Source organism: Anabas testudineus, chromosome 15, assembly GCF_900324465.2.
Source record: "Anabas testudineus chromosome 15, fAnaTes1.2, whole genome shotgun sequence".
In the NCBI taxonomy this organism is placed as follows: Eukaryota; Metazoa; Chordata; class Actinopteri; order Anabantiformes; family Anabantidae; genus Anabas; species Anabas testudineus.
Genome location: NC_046624.1, coordinates 1,536,309 through 1,556,432, shown reverse-complemented (window position 1 = coordinate 1,556,432; position 20,124 = coordinate 1,536,309). Strand labels below are relative to the sequence as shown.

General features: G+C 40.7%; 2 protein-coding genes across 2 annotated transcripts; both read left to right on the top strand.

The window, feature by feature from the left end:
* The first annotated feature begins 361 nt into the window (after positions 1–361).
* fbxo28 (F-box protein 28) lies at positions 362–6,966 on the top strand. Its single transcript, XM_026356562.1, has 5 exons — positions 362–564; positions 1,564–1,673; positions 2,364–2,502; positions 3,680–3,875; positions 4,848–6,966. Exons 1-5 carry the CDS (start codon positions 376–378, stop codon positions 5,357–5,359), a joined length of 1,146 nt encoding a protein of 381 aa, XP_026212347.1. The 5' UTR covers positions 362–375; the 3' UTR covers positions 5,360–6,966.
* A 4,283-nt stretch (positions 6,967–11,249) lies between these two features.
* On the top strand, positions 11,250–19,212 carry degs1 (delta(4)-desaturase, sphingolipid 1). The gene is made up of 3 exons (XM_026355706.1): positions 11,250–11,792; positions 15,954–16,696; positions 17,474–19,212. The coding sequence occupies exons 1-3, from the start codon at positions 11,711–11,713 to the stop codon at positions 17,618–17,620; spliced, it is 972 nt and encodes a 323-aa protein (XP_026211491.1). The 5' UTR covers positions 11,250–11,710; the 3' UTR covers positions 17,621–19,212.
* The last annotated feature ends 912 nt before the right edge of the window (positions 19,213–20,124 follow it).

The window sequence follows — 20,124 nt, the reverse complement described above, 5'->3', positions numbered from 1 at the left end:
TTAGTAAGTCAAAATACATACTTTTATTATAGTTTTGACATTGATTTGTTTGATTTATCTGATTATCTACTTTTTTTTCATGGCGACAAACTTTTATTATTTTCTTTATTTGTTATCTTCTAGTGGCAGAAACGGGGTGCCAACATCTGGAAGAGTGTAAACTAAGAGTAAAGTATCTAACTTATTCTATCTGGACGCACTGGGAGTCGTTAAACAGATATTTTTTCGTACACACCTCTTCTGTCCTGTTTCCTTCGACCTCCTCCATTTCTACTTCCCTCTCGTCGTGACCTCCGCTTTTCCCTCCTGTGGGGAACATGGCACGCCAGCTTCCCCTTTTCGACGTCACTTCCGCCTCCTCCTTAGTAAAGCAAGATGGCGGCCGTCGTAGAAAGAGTTGATGGATGTGTAGGGTCCTTGGACTCAGACGCGGTGTCACCCAGACAGTCCACCCCTCCGCCGGACCAGCCGCACCAGAATAACCCGCTGTTGGGACTGCCCATCGTGGCCATCGAGACTATACTCAATTTTCTGTCTTACGATGAAATCAGCTTGCTGCGCTCGGTAAGGAGAACAAAAACAAGCCAGGAAGAAGGGGGAACAAAGCTAATGATAGCCACATGCACGGCTTTTCTTTGCATACGGATTCCACGAAATGTTGGTAACTTGGAATAAACTAACTCGTGATGGTGTTTAACATAAAGCCCGTGTTGAATGTGCGTGCAGCAGTCTAATTGCAGCCCTGAGCCGCACTGCTCATTGTGCTGTTACCTAATTAGCAGCACAGCCTAGCTGACCTCAGACTGGAATCCACGACACAGCAGCTGATACAGGATGAAGCGAGCTGTCTCAGCTTCTCCGTGCTCAGTCCCTGCACTGCAGACACCGCCTGTCCCTTTTGGGATGTGTCATTTAGCGAGTTTTGGCAGGAAAATCATTCAACGCTCTGTTCGTACTGACTGTGTTTTTCACTGTAGCGTTTCAGTCTGTTCCCCTAATCCTGCATCGTGCAAGAAAAATGTTTTAGAACAGTACAAATTCCCGTGCACTGTGTTTCAGCACCTGTGCTCATTGTTGTTTTTAATCACTATTGTTGTTGCTGAGTTATGCAAACTTTCAGTGTCAGTCAGTGTTTATGTTGCGTTGGCCGATTAACAACAGATGGGCCCTGGGCTCAGACAGGCACTGGGCCCATAACTACAAGTGCATCTCCTGTTTGCATGTTCTCATCTGGTATTTTACAGGCTAGTTTAATTAGAATAACTAATAACTAGCTAAGGTTAATATGATGGATACAGTGTAACAGTTATCTGACACACTCCAAGCTACGCATAAACTTGTTCCTGTTGCTAAACTTGCCCGTCTGGACATCCAGGCACGGTAGCAGGTGATGACTATTATTTGGACAGAAACCAAATGTAAGCAAATCTTGCTGATGCTGAACTCTAGCATCTCCACATGAGGTCTCTGTTGCTGCAAGCAGAAGGACAGCACTGTTGTTCTTGTTGTTGTTTTTTTTTGTAATGTGCATACCTGTTGTTCATCTCTCTCTGCCTCCTCCAGGTGTGTAAGCGCATGGACATGATCTGCCAGCGTGTCCTCAATCAAGGCTTCCTGAAGGTGGAGCGTTACCACAGTTTGTGCCAGAGGCAAGTCAAAGCCCAACTGCCCAGGTCAGTATCACTCCAGCAGGAAAATGGTGTTCCCTGCTGTTGAGGTTTATGCACTCAGGCACTGCGGTATCACATATACATTTCTTTAGACATTTTGAAGTAAGTGACTGTTTTGGAGTTTATTTGTGCATCTTGAGGGACCCTAGTGGTTTATACCATATTGTAAAGGTTTAGAAGATGCTTTTTTCAATAAACAGATTTTTTTAGATTTCTACTGATATAGTTATCTCTCTTTATTATTAAATAGTAAATATAAGACTCCAAAAAAATTCAATGTGTCTAAAATGATTTTGTCAGGGCACAGGCTGACAGCAGTCAGTCAAGCTTGGCACTGAGCTACCCACTTATCTGCGCTGGGTGCATGGGTGTATGTGCCTGTTCCATCAGATATACATGAGCCAGGCAGCTGAAAATGGCAGCTGATGTCCACTCTCCTGTCTCTCAGGTCATCATTTTTTCACAGCAGAAGTGAAGAACCACAATTGTCTGACTGCTAAGTTTATATTCCATTTGTGCTCACTGCACAGCTGTGTATGTGAGACTCATGATGAAGGGTCTGTTAAGCTCAAGAAGATTCAGTTCCTCAGAAACTACATCAGTGAAGTTATGATGTACAGTTATAAGCAACAGGACATGTAACCTTTAGTCAAAGTTGTCTTCACCAGTGTGCTTGTCATGAATTGTCTCCAGGCGAGAGTCAGAGAGGAGAAACCACTCGCTGGCCCGTCATGCTGATATCCTGGCTGCTGTGGAGACACGCCTCTCTCTGCTCAACATGACCTTCATGAAATATGTTGACTCCAACCTCTGCTGCTTCATCCCTGGAAAGGTTGGCTCAGGACCAGTGGAAATGTTTCATTAAACAGCTACTGTTCAGTTCAGGAGCAAGCTCACATTAATCAAAGACTACTTTATGGAACATTGTGATATCTGAGTGTTTTTTGTCTTGTATGAGTACATGAACTGTTTTGTCTATTGTGATCCTCATCTTCTTATAATATGTATTTGGCTTAAAAGTCATGATAGGAGTAAACTGAAGCCTATTCTTAAGGTAATCAAGAACACATCATATCAGTGTCTCAACATTGTTCTCTTAAGCAGAGGAGCCCAACTCTATATATCTGTCTGTAGGGAAAATTATTTTGAAAGGACAAGGGTGGTGCCCGTCATGTCCTAGTGATGCATTTTAGCCATTTGTTAAATTTAGTTAAAGTAACATTTTTACATTACAATGACATCGTCAGAATCATTTTGATGTTACATTGATTTGAACTTGAAAATTGGCATCTGCATTGTCCTGGTTTCTGGACGTCACCACAACTACAGCCAGCTCACAGTATGTAATAGTTAACCATCAAAGCTAGTAACTTCTGACTGGCAGAGTAATTAATTGAAGCCATGTGACCGTTTGTGAGGACTAGTGCAATAATGTAAATGGAAACTCATCTGAGCTCATTGAGCTTGTAAACAAATGCACATTTACCATTGTCCATGAGGAGGGGTCAAAGCACAGCTGGTATTTACAACAGTGGTGCTAACGTGAATTACACTGAGCACCTATAGGTGGAGCCAAACAGAACTGACTGCTCAATTGGGCCTTAAAACAGAAGTGTTAACCTGTTAAACCGGGAGTGCTCAGACCATTTACCTGCAATATAGGCAATTGTGCAAGTGAAAGCTACTGGTAGAAACGGCATAACATACGAAAACGGTGGCTGTAAATGGTCTTTGTGCTCAAAGCGCAGCTGCCCCTGATACTGGGGATGCTCGGGTTTAATAGGTTAAATACCATATTGCTATATCATTTATTTACTATATCCAAAGTGTATGATCATATGAAATGTACAAGTGTCTTGTGCTGAGAAAAGAATAAGTCTCTTTGACATCAGCTCACTGATTGCCCACACCCCCTACCAGGGGTTTTCAGTTTTTGTTGTTGTGTTGTGTCCTATATGTTTCCTGTCTCATTTATGATATCCTGATCATGTATTTATGTATGTTGTCAGGTGATAGACGAGATTTACCGCGTGCTGCGCTATGTAAACTCCACTCGAGCCCCGCAGCGAGCTCATGAGGTTCTGCAGGAGCTGAGGGATATCTCCTCCATGGCCATGGAATACTTTGATGAAAAGATTGTCCCCATCCTGAAGAAAAAGCTGCCTGGGGCAGACCTGTCCGGCCGCCTCATTGGTTCTGCACCAGGTAACAGATGTTTTATCCTGGACGCTTTCAGGACATTGTAAAATGTGAATGTCTGATAGTTTCCCTGTGAGTTGCCAGTATGGGAGCAACAGTTATGAAACTGAGGCTGAAACTGCGACACACACTTCCACAGTCTTTTCTCTTTCCTATAACTGGCCTTTGTTCGTATGCTTTACATTAAATATAAAAATATAACACCTTTGGGATATGTAATTGAATATCCTAATATTCGTGGATCAATAAAGTATGCAACTGTTGTTATATGGTGATACATTACAGTTACACAGACCTCAGCTGAGACAGTTTATGAATACAAATAATCAGATGTCAAAGACAAAGAAGCAGAGAAGTGTTTTTTATGCTGAGTCATTCAGGAGCTCAAATTATTACAATATGTGTGAGAAAATGAATGAAACTTTTACTTCCAGAGGGGAAACCATCAGAGTAGAAATGGCAGGTATTATCATTTCTCTTTGTCTCTGTAGACAGAAGGGCAGTGCATGTCTGAAAGGCTATGGTCAGTAATGTGAAACACTGCACCTTCTTCACTGTTGATGTGTAATTTGAACAGCTGGTCATGACGCAGCCTCTGTTACCATTCTCTGGAAGGATTGTATTGAATTGGAAGACGCACGTACCCACACAATACACATCAAAGGGCAGGTTCTCTTTTCTATCTCCATTCTCTGTCCTTTACTACCTGCCACCTTTTATTCTCATCACACTTTGCATTCAGTGTCCTCTACCTGTCTTCTTCCCTGAGCGTTTTGCTTGCTTTGTACTCACTTGTCAGTCGATTTGGATAAAATTGTCTGCCAAATGTCGAAATGTAAATGTAATGTAAATGTAGTCCAGCTCTAAATCAGAATTGCAGAAGGGCCTCTTTGAGTTGTTGATCTACTTCATTACGTTCCTAGTTTTATTCCAGCATGAATTCTGAAGACCCTCTGTCCTTGTGTCCTGCTCTCTCAGTCGCAGGTCCATCTACCTCCCTGACCACCATGTCACTGCTCGCCAAGAACACGCCATCACGCTCTGAGATGACCAAGGTGCAGCAGCAGGTGAAGGTCAATGGGGCATCCATGACAGTGCTCCGGAGGGAGATGCAGGAAATTCGCGTCAAGCAGCTGGAGCAACAGAAGCAGCTGCAGGACCAGGAGCAGAAGCTGCTGGAACAGACCCAGGTGATAGGTGAGCAGAACGCCCGCCTTGCTGAGCTGGAGCACAAGCTCCGCGAACTGATGGACAGTAGTGCCGCTGCCATGGGAGGACCCAGGCCCAGCACGGCTGTCCCCTCCACATCCAGCAGCGCTACTGTGTCTTCAACTGTTGCCAGCACATCTGGTGCTGTGTTGGCAAGCGGTAGCATTGCTGCAGTCTCTCTACAGAGGGAGCCAGAGGGTGAAGGGGGTTCATCTCTGAAACGCACCAGAAAGAGCTCAGACCTGCCACGACAGTCCAAACGGCTCCGCAGCAAGAAATAAGAGACTCTGTGTGTTGTTTAGCTAAAGTTTTGTTTTGGTTTTGAGGTCTGACTGATCACATGATCCCTCCCGCGTCAGCCCCGACCCCACAACACTCATCACATGGACCATCTGTGAGATGAGTCAGGAGTTTCCCTGTATGCTATACCAGTGTTCTCTAGACCCCCCCCATGCTAACATTTCCTGTGGTGTTGGATGTGACAATAGTGTTAACTGACTTGCTGCTGTCCACAGCTAAAACACTGAGCCCAGAATCGTCAGGTCTTTGCACAACATTGACAGGGTCAATATCTGATTATCACTTACTGTTAACATCTGCTGTTATTCTCTGTTCTTCCTATTATCAACAAATTAGCCCCAGCACCACTGGTTCATACTAAAGACTTAAATTCAAGTCATTGGCTTTCACTTTTACTTTTTGCCAAACAGGAGAAAACAGTGTGTGTTGGGGACTACTATCATGCAGACGTAGAAGGCTTCCTAATGACTTCAAAATCAGAGTGTAGGCAGCTGGTCGGCCGGTTTATTGATATATGCGTTATTAAAATGACTTTGACTGATTTAGACGGCTGAATTTGATTTTACGCCGTTGTTTTGAATTAAAAGCTACAGTGATATTTTATATTGGAAACATGGAAATGAAATTGATAATATGTTGAACTACGAGGTCATGACAGTACTTAAAGAATTTCTAGTTATCGAAGTAGCACATTTCCGGTAATCAGTAATCGTTAGTGAAGTCTGAATCTATAAACCATCATTTCATTCACTCAATTCTCAATGTTGGCTAAGTGCAATAAAAATCATTTACAAAAGTAATAAGTAATTTATGTTCCTTGCCAGTATCTGCAAAATTGCTGCTTATTTCAGTTCACTCTAATCAGGCCTTGAATCACCATGAAAAGGAAGGACGTGGTGTTGAAGAAGGAAAAAGACAGCGTTCAGGTAGCATTAGTGTGAGCCTCAGCTGTTGTCTCTCGCTCTTTGCTTAGCAGGGAGGGTAACATGGAGGCAGGTGTCAATTGTAAAGGGATTTTCATTTCCATTGTGCCTCAACAACCACTGATAGTCACTGTCCTCTGATCCTCAGTAATGCAGCAGCACTGATGCAACCTGTGAGAAAGGTCTATGCCACACGTGGTCTTTTGAGCTTTATTTTTACAGGACAAGTCATAGTACACTGCCCTTCCAAAAAAAAAAGTCACACATTCTAATATTTAGTTGAACCATCTTTAGCTTTGATGGGTTTCTGCAATGTCACAACACACCGTCCAGAGTTGCATTTTCTTTTTTTTTTCTTTGCCAAGATCTTGTATTGATGATGGGAGAGTCCTAAGTCTTCTCCAGCACATCCTAAAATTCTCAGTGGGGTTAAGGTCTGGACTCTGTGGTGGCCAATCTGTGTGAAAATGATGTTCTGATTCATGCTCCCTTAACCACTTCTTCACAATTTAAGCCCGATGAATCCTGTCATTGTGATCTCGGAATATGCCCATACCATAAGAGAAGAAAAAATCCATTGATGGAATAACCTGGTCATTCAGTATGTTCAAGTAGTCAGCTGACCTCATTCTTTGGACACATAATGTTGCTGAACCTAGACCTAACCAACTGCAGCAACACCAGATCATAGCACTGCCCCCACAGGCTTATACAATAGGCACTAGGCATGATGGGTGCATCACTTCACCCACCTTTCTTCTTACCCTGATGCTCCCATAACTCTGGAACAGGGTGAATCTGGACTCATCAGACCACATGACCTTCTTCCACTGGACAGTTCTTAACCGAGTTTTAGTAGTTTCATCAATCTCCTATGATGTTTTCTTTGCTTGAGGCATGCCAGTCATTTGAAAATTTTAAAACAGATTAACATCTTTTCCACAACCACATGAGGTTGTTTAATAAATAAGAAGCTACTCACTGCATCAGTTAGTTACATAACTTGTTGCCAGCTGAAACATCATCATTTATCCAATAATTTTCCAATAGAATGCTCTTACCCATTTGCTTAGTTAATCCAGGTGGTGACTTTTTTTTTTTTTAGGCAGTGTATTTGCCTGTGTTTAACAGAGGGAAAGGAAACTATACAACCGCTATCCAGTGGGGAAACGATGTTTGGTGTCTGTCCTTTAAGCGTCATACCAGTGTTTTTACATATTTTATCACATTCACTACAAATAATGGACAACAATATTGTATTCTGGATAATTTGTTGCTGTTTTCCAGATGTTGATTTCTAGTTTTCCAAACTGAAAAATCACACAATCCCACAACATCAGATTCTGGTTGAAATAATTGTTCTTTATATTTATAAAAATATAGATAATAAATTCTATTAACTCAGCTTTCAGTTGTCTGAGAACAAAGTGAGTCAGATCATGTTCAACACAAACCTGCTGGACCCACAGATTTATTTCCAAGGATAATCATTTGTCTTTGAAAAAGCATAAGACTTGTATGATCTGAAAGACAACATAGGAATGATGTCATTTTTTCAAAAAGTGTATGTAATGACATTTATTGCAGAGTTGGTCACTTCCTTTTAGTGCCATGCAGATATTTTTGGCTTTTCTCATTTATGTTTAAAGACCTCCCCTCCTGTAGCGGCTCTCTTCCCCACTCAACAAAACTCCTCTCTTGCCCTCTGAGGCTAGGTTAGCTGTGAGCCCATATTGTGGCTTCACTCTTTCTTTGAAGCTTTTCTGTTCTTTGGATGACCTGAACCACTCATGGCATGAACTTTTATCAAATAAACTTTGGAAAATGCAGTTCACATCTTGGTGAACACTAGTGTGTATTATAATGACACTGGGCAACAAAACACAAGAAGATGTAATCTAGTGGCTTAATTTGAGACTGCGTCTCAGTTTAGAAAATTGTACTGTAATCTTCATGTACGTTAAAGTGTAGATTGTGAATTATTTAATGTATGTATACCAAGGAAACTATCTTTTGAGTTGGCCAACTTGGGGCTAACTGTACGGTTTTGTTGCACACATTACTGTTACAAATGTACAAATCAAACTATTAAAACTCAACTTAACTTATCCACATCTCTCTGTATTTATATCCATCACAAGGTCTATTTTCCATCCAATGTTCTGCATTGTCACTTCATACATTAATTTAGTGTATAGGACCAAAATTTTTTTAAGAAGCCAAATGGGGGCTATACAGTGGCTTTCTGCATTAATTTGTCATAAAATGTGATCTGATCTGAGAATTAACAATTATTGTGTGCCTAAAATAATAACACAAAAAAAGTTAAGTTATAACTTTATTCAGAACAACCCTTTGAATAATGTCCTCCAAAAAGCTACCTGGTGATGTCAAACACTTTAGAAAGTCACCAGTCTACAGTTAGGCAAACAATCGACAAATGGAGACATTTTAAGACTGGAAGTACACTACCAAGAAATGGGCTGCCAGTGAAAATGACCCCAAGAACACAAACGACAATTAATGAGGTAAAGAAACAACCCCGTGTGACAGATTTGAAGGCATCATTGAAACTGGCTAACATCTGTGTTCATGAGTCTACAGTAGGTAAAACATTGAACAAGCAGGGTGTCTATGGCAGGACACAACAAGGAAGCTGCTGGTTACTAAAAAGAACATCCCTGAACACCTGTTTTTGTGAACAAGTTTGCCACACATTGACACGCTGCAGCGATCTTGGCAAAATGTTTTGTGGACTGATGAAACTAAGATTTAACTATTTGAAAAGAACACACAACACTACATCTGTTGTAAAAATGGTCACTGAATATCATCATGAAGACATCATCCCAATTGTAGAGTATGGTGGAGGTCATGATTTGGGTCTGCTTTGATGCGTCAGGGTCTGGGCAGCTTGCAGTGATTGAATGATGAAGTGACAAATTCACAAGTGTATTAAGACATTCTTCAGGATAATGTGAGAATGACTGGACTTCAGCTGAAACTCTGTAGAAACTGGGTGAAGCTATAGGACAATGACCCAAAACACCAGAGCAAGTCCACAATAGAATTCAGTAAAACAAAATCCACTGCCACTGTATGTTTTGCCAATTTGAAAGATAAAATTGTAAACAGCTAACATTTGAAACTGAAATACGAAGTTCTTATCTTGAAACCTAACCAAAGTATGAAAATATAATATTATTAGCTTATGTATAGATTTCTTTTCAATTGCAAATCAAAATTTGGTTATTTTTTTAAATTTCTGTGAATAAATACAATATTCAAATAAATTAATGAAGAATTTATCCACAGAAATTCAACACAAATTAATCATGAAACAATCAAATTTACATTTGAATAAAAAACTGCATTTTTATAGTTTGATTATGTTTCTTCATGTTTTAAGATCAGTACTTCACTATTTATATTTAAATTTGAGCTTTATTTACAACAAAACACACGACCCCTATTTAGCTTCATACAATTTTAGCATTAAAGATATTAAACAGGTCCTTCAGTCATCTCATTTTACAAAAGGTTTTTGGGAGAAAACGTTCTTATTGAAACAAAAGTGACCAAAAAATTAGGAATTCTGCCCGAAACCTTTGTCAGAGGCACAGTCAGAAAACGGTCCTGTGGTTAAATACTTCATTTTGTATTTTTTGTATTCTGTGTTTATTGACATTTTATACGTCGTCCCAACTATTCAAGTGTGATTAAAACCCTCTAATAAAGGCACAGTTCATAGATTTATAGCACCCTTTCTACTCGAGCATTGTCTACATTCCAGGTAGAGGTCACTAAGCAAAATGTGCCACAGCAAACACTGCAAGCATATCCTTAAGGAACAGCACAGTGCTGTGTGTTGGAGTAACAGACCTTGTTGCTGTTATACCACAGTTTCTTGGTCCCAACGTCCTGTGAAGCAAAACAGGAAATGTTCCTTTGTTTTTATGTTCGTCGGCTCCAGCAGTCTTGCTGAAGAGTGTGTGTGTGTGTGTGTTACATTCGATATACATACTGTTTCATCATTGCGCATTGGCTTATCATAATCCAACCATTCCATCATTATGTTCGCCTTTAGTCCATTGATTAAATCAATAAATACATTGTTTTATCACACATTTATCACATTAATCTAATCGTTCTGTTTAGGAATCAGAACATTAAACTACTCTTCCAAAACTGTTGGAACAAGAAGCTCAACCGATGGCATAACGATCAAAAGGTGAATAGGCCTATTAGATGAAAAGCTCTACATTGATCCATTTTTATTTGATGGTATTTACACCACAATACACTGAACGACAGAGTACCTAAAGCACCTTTTGTATCACATGATACAACATTTGAGTGAGCAGAGTCAGAGACAGTTTTAAAGTAAATAAAGCCAGTAGACCAGATCAGATCAGTCGCCCGACTGTTTGTTCTTCTGATTTGCTTCTTTTACTGCAGCTTCCTTCAGTTGTAATCTGGAGAGACTCTCCATTCAGGACTCTTTTGCCTGCATACACCAAATGGACGAGTGAATTCCTGTGACAGCAGCTGAGCTGTGTTTACTTCCTGAATGCCAGTATGAGCCAGTTGTCAGGGTCGGGCTGGCTGAGCACACAGCTCTAGAGGTGTTTCGTGGATTCATTCTCAGATTGTCACGCTGACAGATGGCTGACACGGGCTTTGCAGGTTTATACATGGAAATCAGTTTCATTCCTTCATTTCCAAAAAAAAAAATACTATAGAAATAAAGGTTTACACAGCAACAGGCCTTGAGGCTGTTCAGAGTTTCGTTTTTATTTGCATGCTTGTGGTTTTTAAGAACACACCAGTGGCAGTGCAGAAGTATTAGAGCTTTCTTTGCCTCCTCCCTTCCTGTAAAGTAAAACCGAAAGCTTGATTAGCACCGTGCCTCAGTCCTTATGGAAGCAGAGCTTCACTCATGTGTGGCTGTTGAATATCAACACACCACATCTATCACAACTAAAAGCATTGCAGTGGAACATTCCCCGTAATCTCAGCCACCTGGCTAAGGGCCTGTTATATAAGTTAGAACCACACTCAGCCAACAGTTTACAGTAGAGTGCCCTGGAATGAGTCCTGTTGTGTTTTTGGTGCTGTGTAAATAAACTGAAAGACATCGCTGGAGCTGTTGAGTAACGCAGAGCGAGAGGCCCCGCTGCTGCTGGTAGGAGGAGCCGCACACGCTCGCACGATGTTCGGGCAGGTCGAACAGGCGGTCACGTAGGCTGTGGAGAGAGAGAGAGAGAGAGACGACAGAAGAGGAGGAGGAGGACCACCATCACCACCTTCGAAGCTATTCGGCCTTTTTAAATTAAAACGAGTTTCGTGTTTTTATATGCTTGTTTGTCTGTGAGCAGGTTGTTAAGTTGCAAGTAGCTAAGCCGAAAGATGGGGAACCGGGTCGCTCGAGAGGACTACGAATGGGTGTATACGGACCAGCCACACGCCGACAGGAGGAAAGAGATTCTGGGTGAGCTAGCCTATACATTAGCAAGTTTTTTTTTTTTACATCTTCAAACTTACAAGAAACTTAGATTTGATGATGTTAACTTGTCTAAGTGACTGTGTCGACGCCGCCAACGTTAGTTCAACTTGTAATGGCGTGTACCCGAGCTGTGCCTAGCTCACTGGGTTTGCTAAAGTAACCAAGCTAACGGTTTCTTGTCGGCCCGTGTGTTTCCCTCCTAGCTAACTGCTCGATGTCGGTTGAACGTCGGCAAATATAGATTGACGCTACTTTTAGTAACTAAAATGGAGGTTAAAATGTCGATAACGCTATAAAGGCACAAGGCAGTGTCAGGAAGAAGGTTTGATGAAACCCAGCGTTAAACTTCAGCGGTGTGCAGCCACTCCCTGAGCTGCCATCATTCGCGCTGCTCTCAGTGAAGTTGTGGTAACGGTTTAGAAACCACCGTAAGTTAGAAATGGACGACATGTGCAAAGAAAGGTCTTCTTTATTCTGTGTGGTCTGCGTTTCAGAGCTGGTGCTGATGGCCCCAGTTAAATTCACACTAAAATGATTTCAGAGTCTCGTTAAAGACAGCCAAAGAATTAGTGATGGAGTCTTTACTCACTTTGGACAGGTTAAAGTCTGAAAAGTGACTCATTGCTTAGTCAACAAAATGAACATCAGCAAATTAATTGCCATTGTAAATTTTAATTAATAGCATCGTGTTTATTTACTTTTCCTTTTTATATTATTCAGCCGATCAGAATATATAGGGGCTGATTTACATCACTGAACTTAATGAGAAGCGCCTGTTGAGGCAACTGAAGACTGTCTTTGTGTCTTTGTGTCTGTCTTTGTGTCTTTAAATGACAATCAGCTGGTCTGCACCAGTCCTTTGGAATGAGCATGTGGTTTGGGATGATTGAGGATGTTTTCTCTGCAGGTTTTTCCTTCTTCATATATTTGTTTTTATTTAGGAATAGAAAATCAATCAAGTGCATTATATAGAACTGAGAGAACTCAAATGATATCCAGTGAGAAATGAGAAAGAAAAAATAATAATAAGTGATCACGAGTCTGTACTTTGTCCTTGTGTCTCGCAGATTTATTAAACCCCTCAGACCAATACTACTGAGTTATGTTGACATTGAACTGATTATAGCAGAGAAGCAGTTACATTTCTTGCAGAATTTCAGGTCAGTTATGACCAGTCTCATGTCTTTTTACTTTTAACATAACAGATACTTCAGTCAATTTACTTAAGTACTGCCATTGTTGGGTGAGTGAGCCCAGATCCATGGATTAAGATACTCAGCAGAGCTGTCTCCTGGTTTTAATTATTAATGCAAATAGATAATGAATGCAGCAGTGTCAAGAGGAACTATTATGCTTCAGTGCAAGGCTGATATGAACCTGTTTCTGTAGAAGACGTAGTGTCTGAGAAGCAGGAAATAGTTTATTTAGATCAGGGCGTGAAACCTTTTGACATGTACTCATATTGAAAGTTGGCACCAAATCCTTGTTCAGACTTTTTGTTAACCTGGTCACAGATCTAATATGTTTGCACATTATACTTATCAGAATATATTTATATTTTTATATATAGATATTTTTAAGACCTGCATATCAGCTTTATAAGTAAAATAACGCAATGTTAGCTGAGTATGGTAGATTAGCTGCAGTATTTTTTCATAGTTGAGACAACAAAATCTCTGCAGTTTGAAGAAAATACTTTCTCACCCAGGGTATGTAAATAAACTTTGCTCCTTAACAGAATGTTTTGGCAGAATCCTTTTTACCAGCTTCTGACTTTGCTTTGTCTGTGTCTCAGCTCCTGTTTTAGTCATTACTTTCAGTCTATCTGTATGTTTTTGAGCATATTGAGGCTTCATTGTTGCTTGTAGAGAGCTTAACTGGATATTGTCACATGTCTCAAACCTCCCCCACTAAAGGCCAGCTCAGCTTTCTAAGAGTGGGTGGGTCTGGTGATGAAGTTGGCATTGTAGTGATGACACAGGATGTTGCTTAGACTTGTCGTGTTCTGCTGTAAACTCCCAGTTCTTAGGCTGTTAGAACATGCATGTGTAGCCTAAAGGCCTGATCAGTTTTTCTGTTTTAAAGCTAGTTAAGTTCATTTTGATTGGCTGAACAGATAAAACCTTATGTGACTAGGGATTTTGTCATGGACAGAGATTATTTACACTAGTCAGCATCGTGTTATTATATTAGGCCTTTATTTAACTTGTGATGAACCAGGTGAGTGCAGTGAGCAGTTAGTACATGCGGTGAATGGACTGAATTCCCTGGTTTAAGATATACTCTTTGCTAGAGGTGGAACTAAAGCCATGATTATTTTCATTACTGACACAGTGTCAGTAAAAAAAATGAGTTAAAATGTGCTTCAGGTGTAGACTTCAACTTTATTGTTTTTGTCAAAATGTTGTGTAGACAGTGAATAGTCTAATCAAATACAGAAGTGCTAGGTGTAGGCTGTTCTTGACCTGAGGAACACCAGTGTAAAGGGTTTTCTTCACCAGGGAAAGAATTCTTCAGTCATCCACTAATTGTTTTCTGTGTTTATCTGAATCTTTTGATGTTTCTAAGCTCACCACTGCATTCGTTGTCTTTTAGGAATGTAATGAACAGTGGATTTGGCCACACCTGATGTTTTTGCTCTCTCTGAGGGCCTTGTTATAATACTTCACTGGCAGTGACAGGTCATAGGAGTTTATACTGCCAATTTGAACTGCACTAGTTAATGTACTCTAGTTAATATACAAATAAACTGATAAAAAAGTGAAAGAGGAAATCAAATACACATGGCCATAGAACACCTGAGCAGCCATCTTAAGCTGACAGTCTAACTTTAAATGCATCATGACTGTGGTGTTTGTTTGGACAAATTAATAAAAAACTAAAATGTCACTAAATGTGTATTTACTGATAGCATTGAAGATATGTACATTCCCTTTTTTTCCGAGTATGCATCTCCCCCCCCCCCCCCCCTTCTCCTTCAGCTTGACTTTAATGACAGATTAACTTTAGAACAGTGTAAAGGTCAGTAATGTGGCCATGTTCAGTGAGTTGTTTTCATCAATTAGCTTATCGGTGCTCGACAACCAGCCAAAGTTTGTCGAGCTTGATATGACTTGCCATAAATTAAAGTCTTGCTGAAGTTCTTCCAGACCCCAGAATACCTTTCACCAGCTAGTCTTTGTCCGCAGATAGACACATTTTAACATTCCAGCATTGACCGCGTGGAAATGTTTTAATCTGGAAAAGTTTTAATGTAAAGGTAAATAATGGATACAGTATTGCTCGATGGATGTCTAGGTAGATAATTTTTAACAAGGTGGATTAGTTTGAGTACATAATGGAAACAAAATCACAGGTTTACATTCAGATTTTTATTCTGGACATAGTATTATAGAATGGAAAATGGAGAAATGTCAAACCAATAGTGGGATTGTAGGTTCTTCACAAACTACATTCAAAAGATGTTCACTGTTTAATGCCCAGTGTGCAGTTTTAAAAAGGGCCAGGTGTGATGGTCATAAATGACTGGTGCAGAGAAACTAACTTAACTTACTCCCAATTTCCACCATGTCTTGCATCACTGAACAAACACACCAGCTCACAGTTTGCTTGGTTTGACTAGAAGATGAGAACAGCAAAGTCTGCTGGAGATGATTGACAGAATTCTGGAATTTGAAGAATCAAGGCTGAACCAGTGAACCTGAACTTTAACCATTGTGATGTGAAACTTGGCCACTCAGGTGGTTCACTGCTCTGTCTAGTGACACCTTAACACGTGGAATAGGCCTGGAGCTAAATTACTTCTTCGACTTTGATTAACACAATCGTGATAAAAGCATTTACTGCATGATTACAGTACTGCCAATCTTAAATTATATCACCTGTCTGCTAGAATACTAATATGAGTGGGTAGCAAAATGCATTCATATTTTCAAATTTTGACAATGACTGCATGGACATCAACATGGGCCAACATAGCTGGGTACATTTTTTTAACATGTTAACAGGCTATATCAGAATTATTTCATCAAAGGAATCAGGTTTCCATTTCACAGTGAACACAGCGGCATTCTTCTTCTACAACGTTTTATTTCTGTCGTGTATCTTTACTGAATTTAACAGAAGGCTCTTGTTTCTTCTCTACAGCTAAATATCCACAAATCAAGTCGTTGATGGGCCCTGACCCGAGGCTGAAATGGATTGTGTGCATGATGGTGGGGATACAGTTTTTAGCTTTCTACCTGGTCAAAGATCTGGACTGGAAATGGGTTTTATTTTGGACTTATGCCTTTGGCAGCTGTATCAACCACTCAATGACCCTTGCTATTCATGAGATCTCCCACAACACAGCCTTCGGAAATAACAAGGCTCCATGGAACCGCTATTTTGCCATGTTTGCTAACCTGCCCATTGGCCTGCCCTATTCTGCCTCCTTCAAACGCTATCACCTGGACCACCACCGCTACTTAGGTGGAGATGGTATAGATGTAGATATTCCCACTGAGTTTGAAGGCTGGTTCTTCTGCACCCGCTTCCGCAAATTCATCTGGATCATTCTGCAGCCTCTGTTCTATGCCATCCGACCCCTCTGCATTAACCCTAAACCCATCAGTCAGCTGGAGGTGATCAATTTAACCTGCCAGCTCACCTTCAACGTCCTGCTCTACTTGTTATGGGGGGCCAAGCCTGTGGTGTACATGCTTGCTGGCTCCATGCTGGGGATGGGCTTACATCCCATTTCTGGTCATTTCATAGCTGAGCACTACATGTTCCTCAAGGGCCACGAGACCTACTCTTACTATGGCTCTCTCAATCTGCTCACCTTCAATGTGGGCTACCACAACGAGCACCATGACTTCCCCAGCATCCCAGGACGCAGGCTGCCCATGGTGAGTACAGCTTGGTGTTCTTTTCAATTTCTCACCTGTGAGATGCATTTCTATGAGGTTGCAAATGATGAAATCACTTGCAACCTCATAGGCAAGCCTGTGTTGGCAGCAGATATTTGCAAACGTACAGATTAAGTACCAGTACCGTGAAATGCAGTGTAGTAGCTAACCTGCATATGTAGTAAAGACATTATGACACATTATCAGCTTGCAGTCTGACATGAAGTCGGTTGCTGCTGTCATTGAAAACAATAGTTATGTTTATTTGCTTAGATGGAACAATTTTGCATATTCACCTACTAAACATATGTATGTTAATATGTCAGACCTAACATCTCATCTGCTCTGGCCTTTAGCTTTAGTATTAGATTTAGTATTTTAGGTTCAGTGTCCAGGGACACATTGGAATGTACCCTGGAGGAAACTGGAAGCAGCATGAACACTGAGCTCATGGACGACTCACCGGAACCTGTGAACTCATCTATGATCAACTCTGTGACATTTAGCCCACAATGAGAAATAGTGTTCCCCACAACCCTAAATATTGGATAAACAGCAATATTATATTGTTTAAAAAAAAACTACTGTACTTATCTTAACACACAAAGTCAGTCACGTTAAGAGGTTTTTGGACACAGGCTTTATGAGATGCGTGTCCACAGGTCAGGCAGAGCCACATCAGCAGCACTCTGCCCTACTGTTCCACTCAAACAACAAAAACAAAAGTGAAACTTTTGAAGTATTGTTCACCCTGCTGTTTTTGTTGTTGCTTTCCAGGTAAAGAAAATAGCAGCAGAGTATTATGAAGACCTGCCTCAGTACACATCTTGGGTGAGGGTCCTGTACGACTTCATCATGGATGATACACTGAGCCCGTACTCTCGAATCAAGAGGAAGCTGAAAGGAGATGTTAAACAGGAGTAACGTCACCAAAAGCTCCTCTAAAACAAAGCCACAGCCCGGCTCCCCATCCTATGAACTTAACAGCTTTTGCAGATTAACACATGAAGGGTGGAGATTGTGGACATGTCTATTAAAGTGTAATGTGATGACAAGCAGAACATGGGACTGGCTGCACATAGACTTTAGCTTAGGTCAAACAAATAGTTCAGCTTTCAACATCTTCAGTTTTCAATGGATTCTGAAGGAAGGAAAACTCATTGAAATTCAGTACAGACACCCAGAACCTAAACATATCCAATAAGGATTTTATTCAAGCTCCTTTCTGTGTGTTGCCGTTCTGTCTGCTGTGCTCACACAAAGGGCGTCTGTTTTCACCATCCAACCATGCTACCACACTAATCAACAGTGAAGACGACAAATGGAAAATGTCACTTTCCGAAACACTTCACCTGGAGCTGTGAAGCCCCCTGAAGAACAGAGTGTGATGCACCCACAAACTGTGGACACCAGGAATGTTTCATATTCTTTAGCTTACTTGGCATGCTAACGTGCTATGTACTTAACATTCTAGTATGTTTTGCTGGAATGCTAATGCTAGTTGTTTTTGGTATCACAGTAAGTTAAGATGGTGCATAGAGGAAATCATAGTGAGAAAATCAGTATGCTGATGTCATCATATAGTTAACAAAGCCATCTTCAGCCTCACTGCAGAATTCAAAAGCAACATTAAATGTATGAGTAAATTCACACATGGCCATTATTAGAATAATAATAATAATAATTTTTATCAGAGCATTTTAATAAACTGTGCTTCTCTCCATCTCTTCTGCTATGTTGCTTATTCCAAAACATTCACTTGTGTTCATCAGAACATTTACAGTAACGAGGTCCCTTTACCGGAAGATGACTTCTGAACGTGGTACTGGTACTTGGTAGGTCTTTCTTTAATTAGCAGGACACGACTGAACTATAGGACAAGCTGGTTTTTGTGCAGCCAGTCCGCAGAAATGATCGAGGTAGCTGTATCACGCTACACAGCAGGATAGAAAGAAATCCACACTGGTGTCTGGATGCAGACCCTGTTAAGTGTGTTTGCCACAGCGACTGATTATTGCACAACTGAATGAACTTACATTCCGTCCACCATTTTGGCCTCAGCTGTTGGAGAGGGCGACACGAAAACAGCTTTGTAATTTGTCAACAGCATCACTGTGGGTGTGAAATGAATTGATTTTTTTTGTCATACATCGTGTGTCCTGAATCTATGAATACAGTTGCCTTTGTGGTTTCAGAATGGTTTAAAATGCACCACTTAACTTACACTACACAAATAGGAGAGTCTATTTGAGGTTGTGTTATATGGGAGATCAAAGTGTGCTACTCATCAGTGCCTCAGACCTTTGATATTTATTATTTTAGTGTGAAACTGTGTGATGAGTTCTCACAATACATTTGTATTGTTTTTTTCTCTACTTGCTTCAGCTTGAAGTTGTAGAGGCAGGGTTGCAGCTACACCTGCAGTCATCCCAATGTTTTCCATTCTATTTTTACACTCAATGTATTTAACTTTGCTCTAAAGCCAATAAAATAACTCACTATTTCCCACTCAGAAAGTTATTGGTCTGCTTTGCGGCTCCAAAAATTGTTATCAAGTTCAGTTCTGGAGATTTAAGTCCTATCATATGATTTTTGCCCAGCTGCCACAGTTCAGATTCCCAGTTTTGTGTAAGTACTTTATGGACCCGAGTTGAGATCAAAAGTTTATTCTTGTTTAACCTGTAAAGATCCTTGAGAAATAAGTGAGAAGTGGTGTTTCTTGTTCCTATGGAACAACAGGAAAGAGGATGTTATCTAAGTAATCTGGTGTTTAGTTCAGTCTTCAGATGTTCATGGTGATGTTGATCTGAAAGGATCTGGCTTTTGAGTATATCTGAAAGAAGATGAAATGCGTGGTTCCAACGCTTCATTTAGGGACACAAAAAATATCTGTATCCAACTAACTGATCTAAAAAAGGTTTTGGAATACATGGTCTATGTGTTGATCTATGAAAACCGCCACACACACTCTCTTACTGTACTAAGAGGTTAATTAATAACAAAGCATCGTCTGTGTGGGTGAGTTACTGTTTAGTGAAAACAAGAGGGAATCCAAACATGCTATTTGATTTCACAGCGTGTCACCCTCATTGTTAGGGTGTTACAATCTTCCAATGCAGGGCTGGACTTGTTATTTCAACAGCACCACCATGATGATAGTCTGTGAAGCATAACACGGGTCATTAAGACTGTGGAAACTGGTTCCAGAGCAGTAGAGTGATGGGAAGTTGTAACAACATGCTCCCTGTCATGACCCTAAGATCATTCTGTCTGTAAATGATCATCCACCAATCAACACTGTTACTTCACCGGGCTTTTCTTCTAGTCACTGAGCTCCCAGTGACTTTTCCTGTTGGTTTGTCCACGCGAAGCTGTTGAGTAGAAACAAGAAGCAGCTGCACATGTCACACAGCAGCACTGCAGTAAGT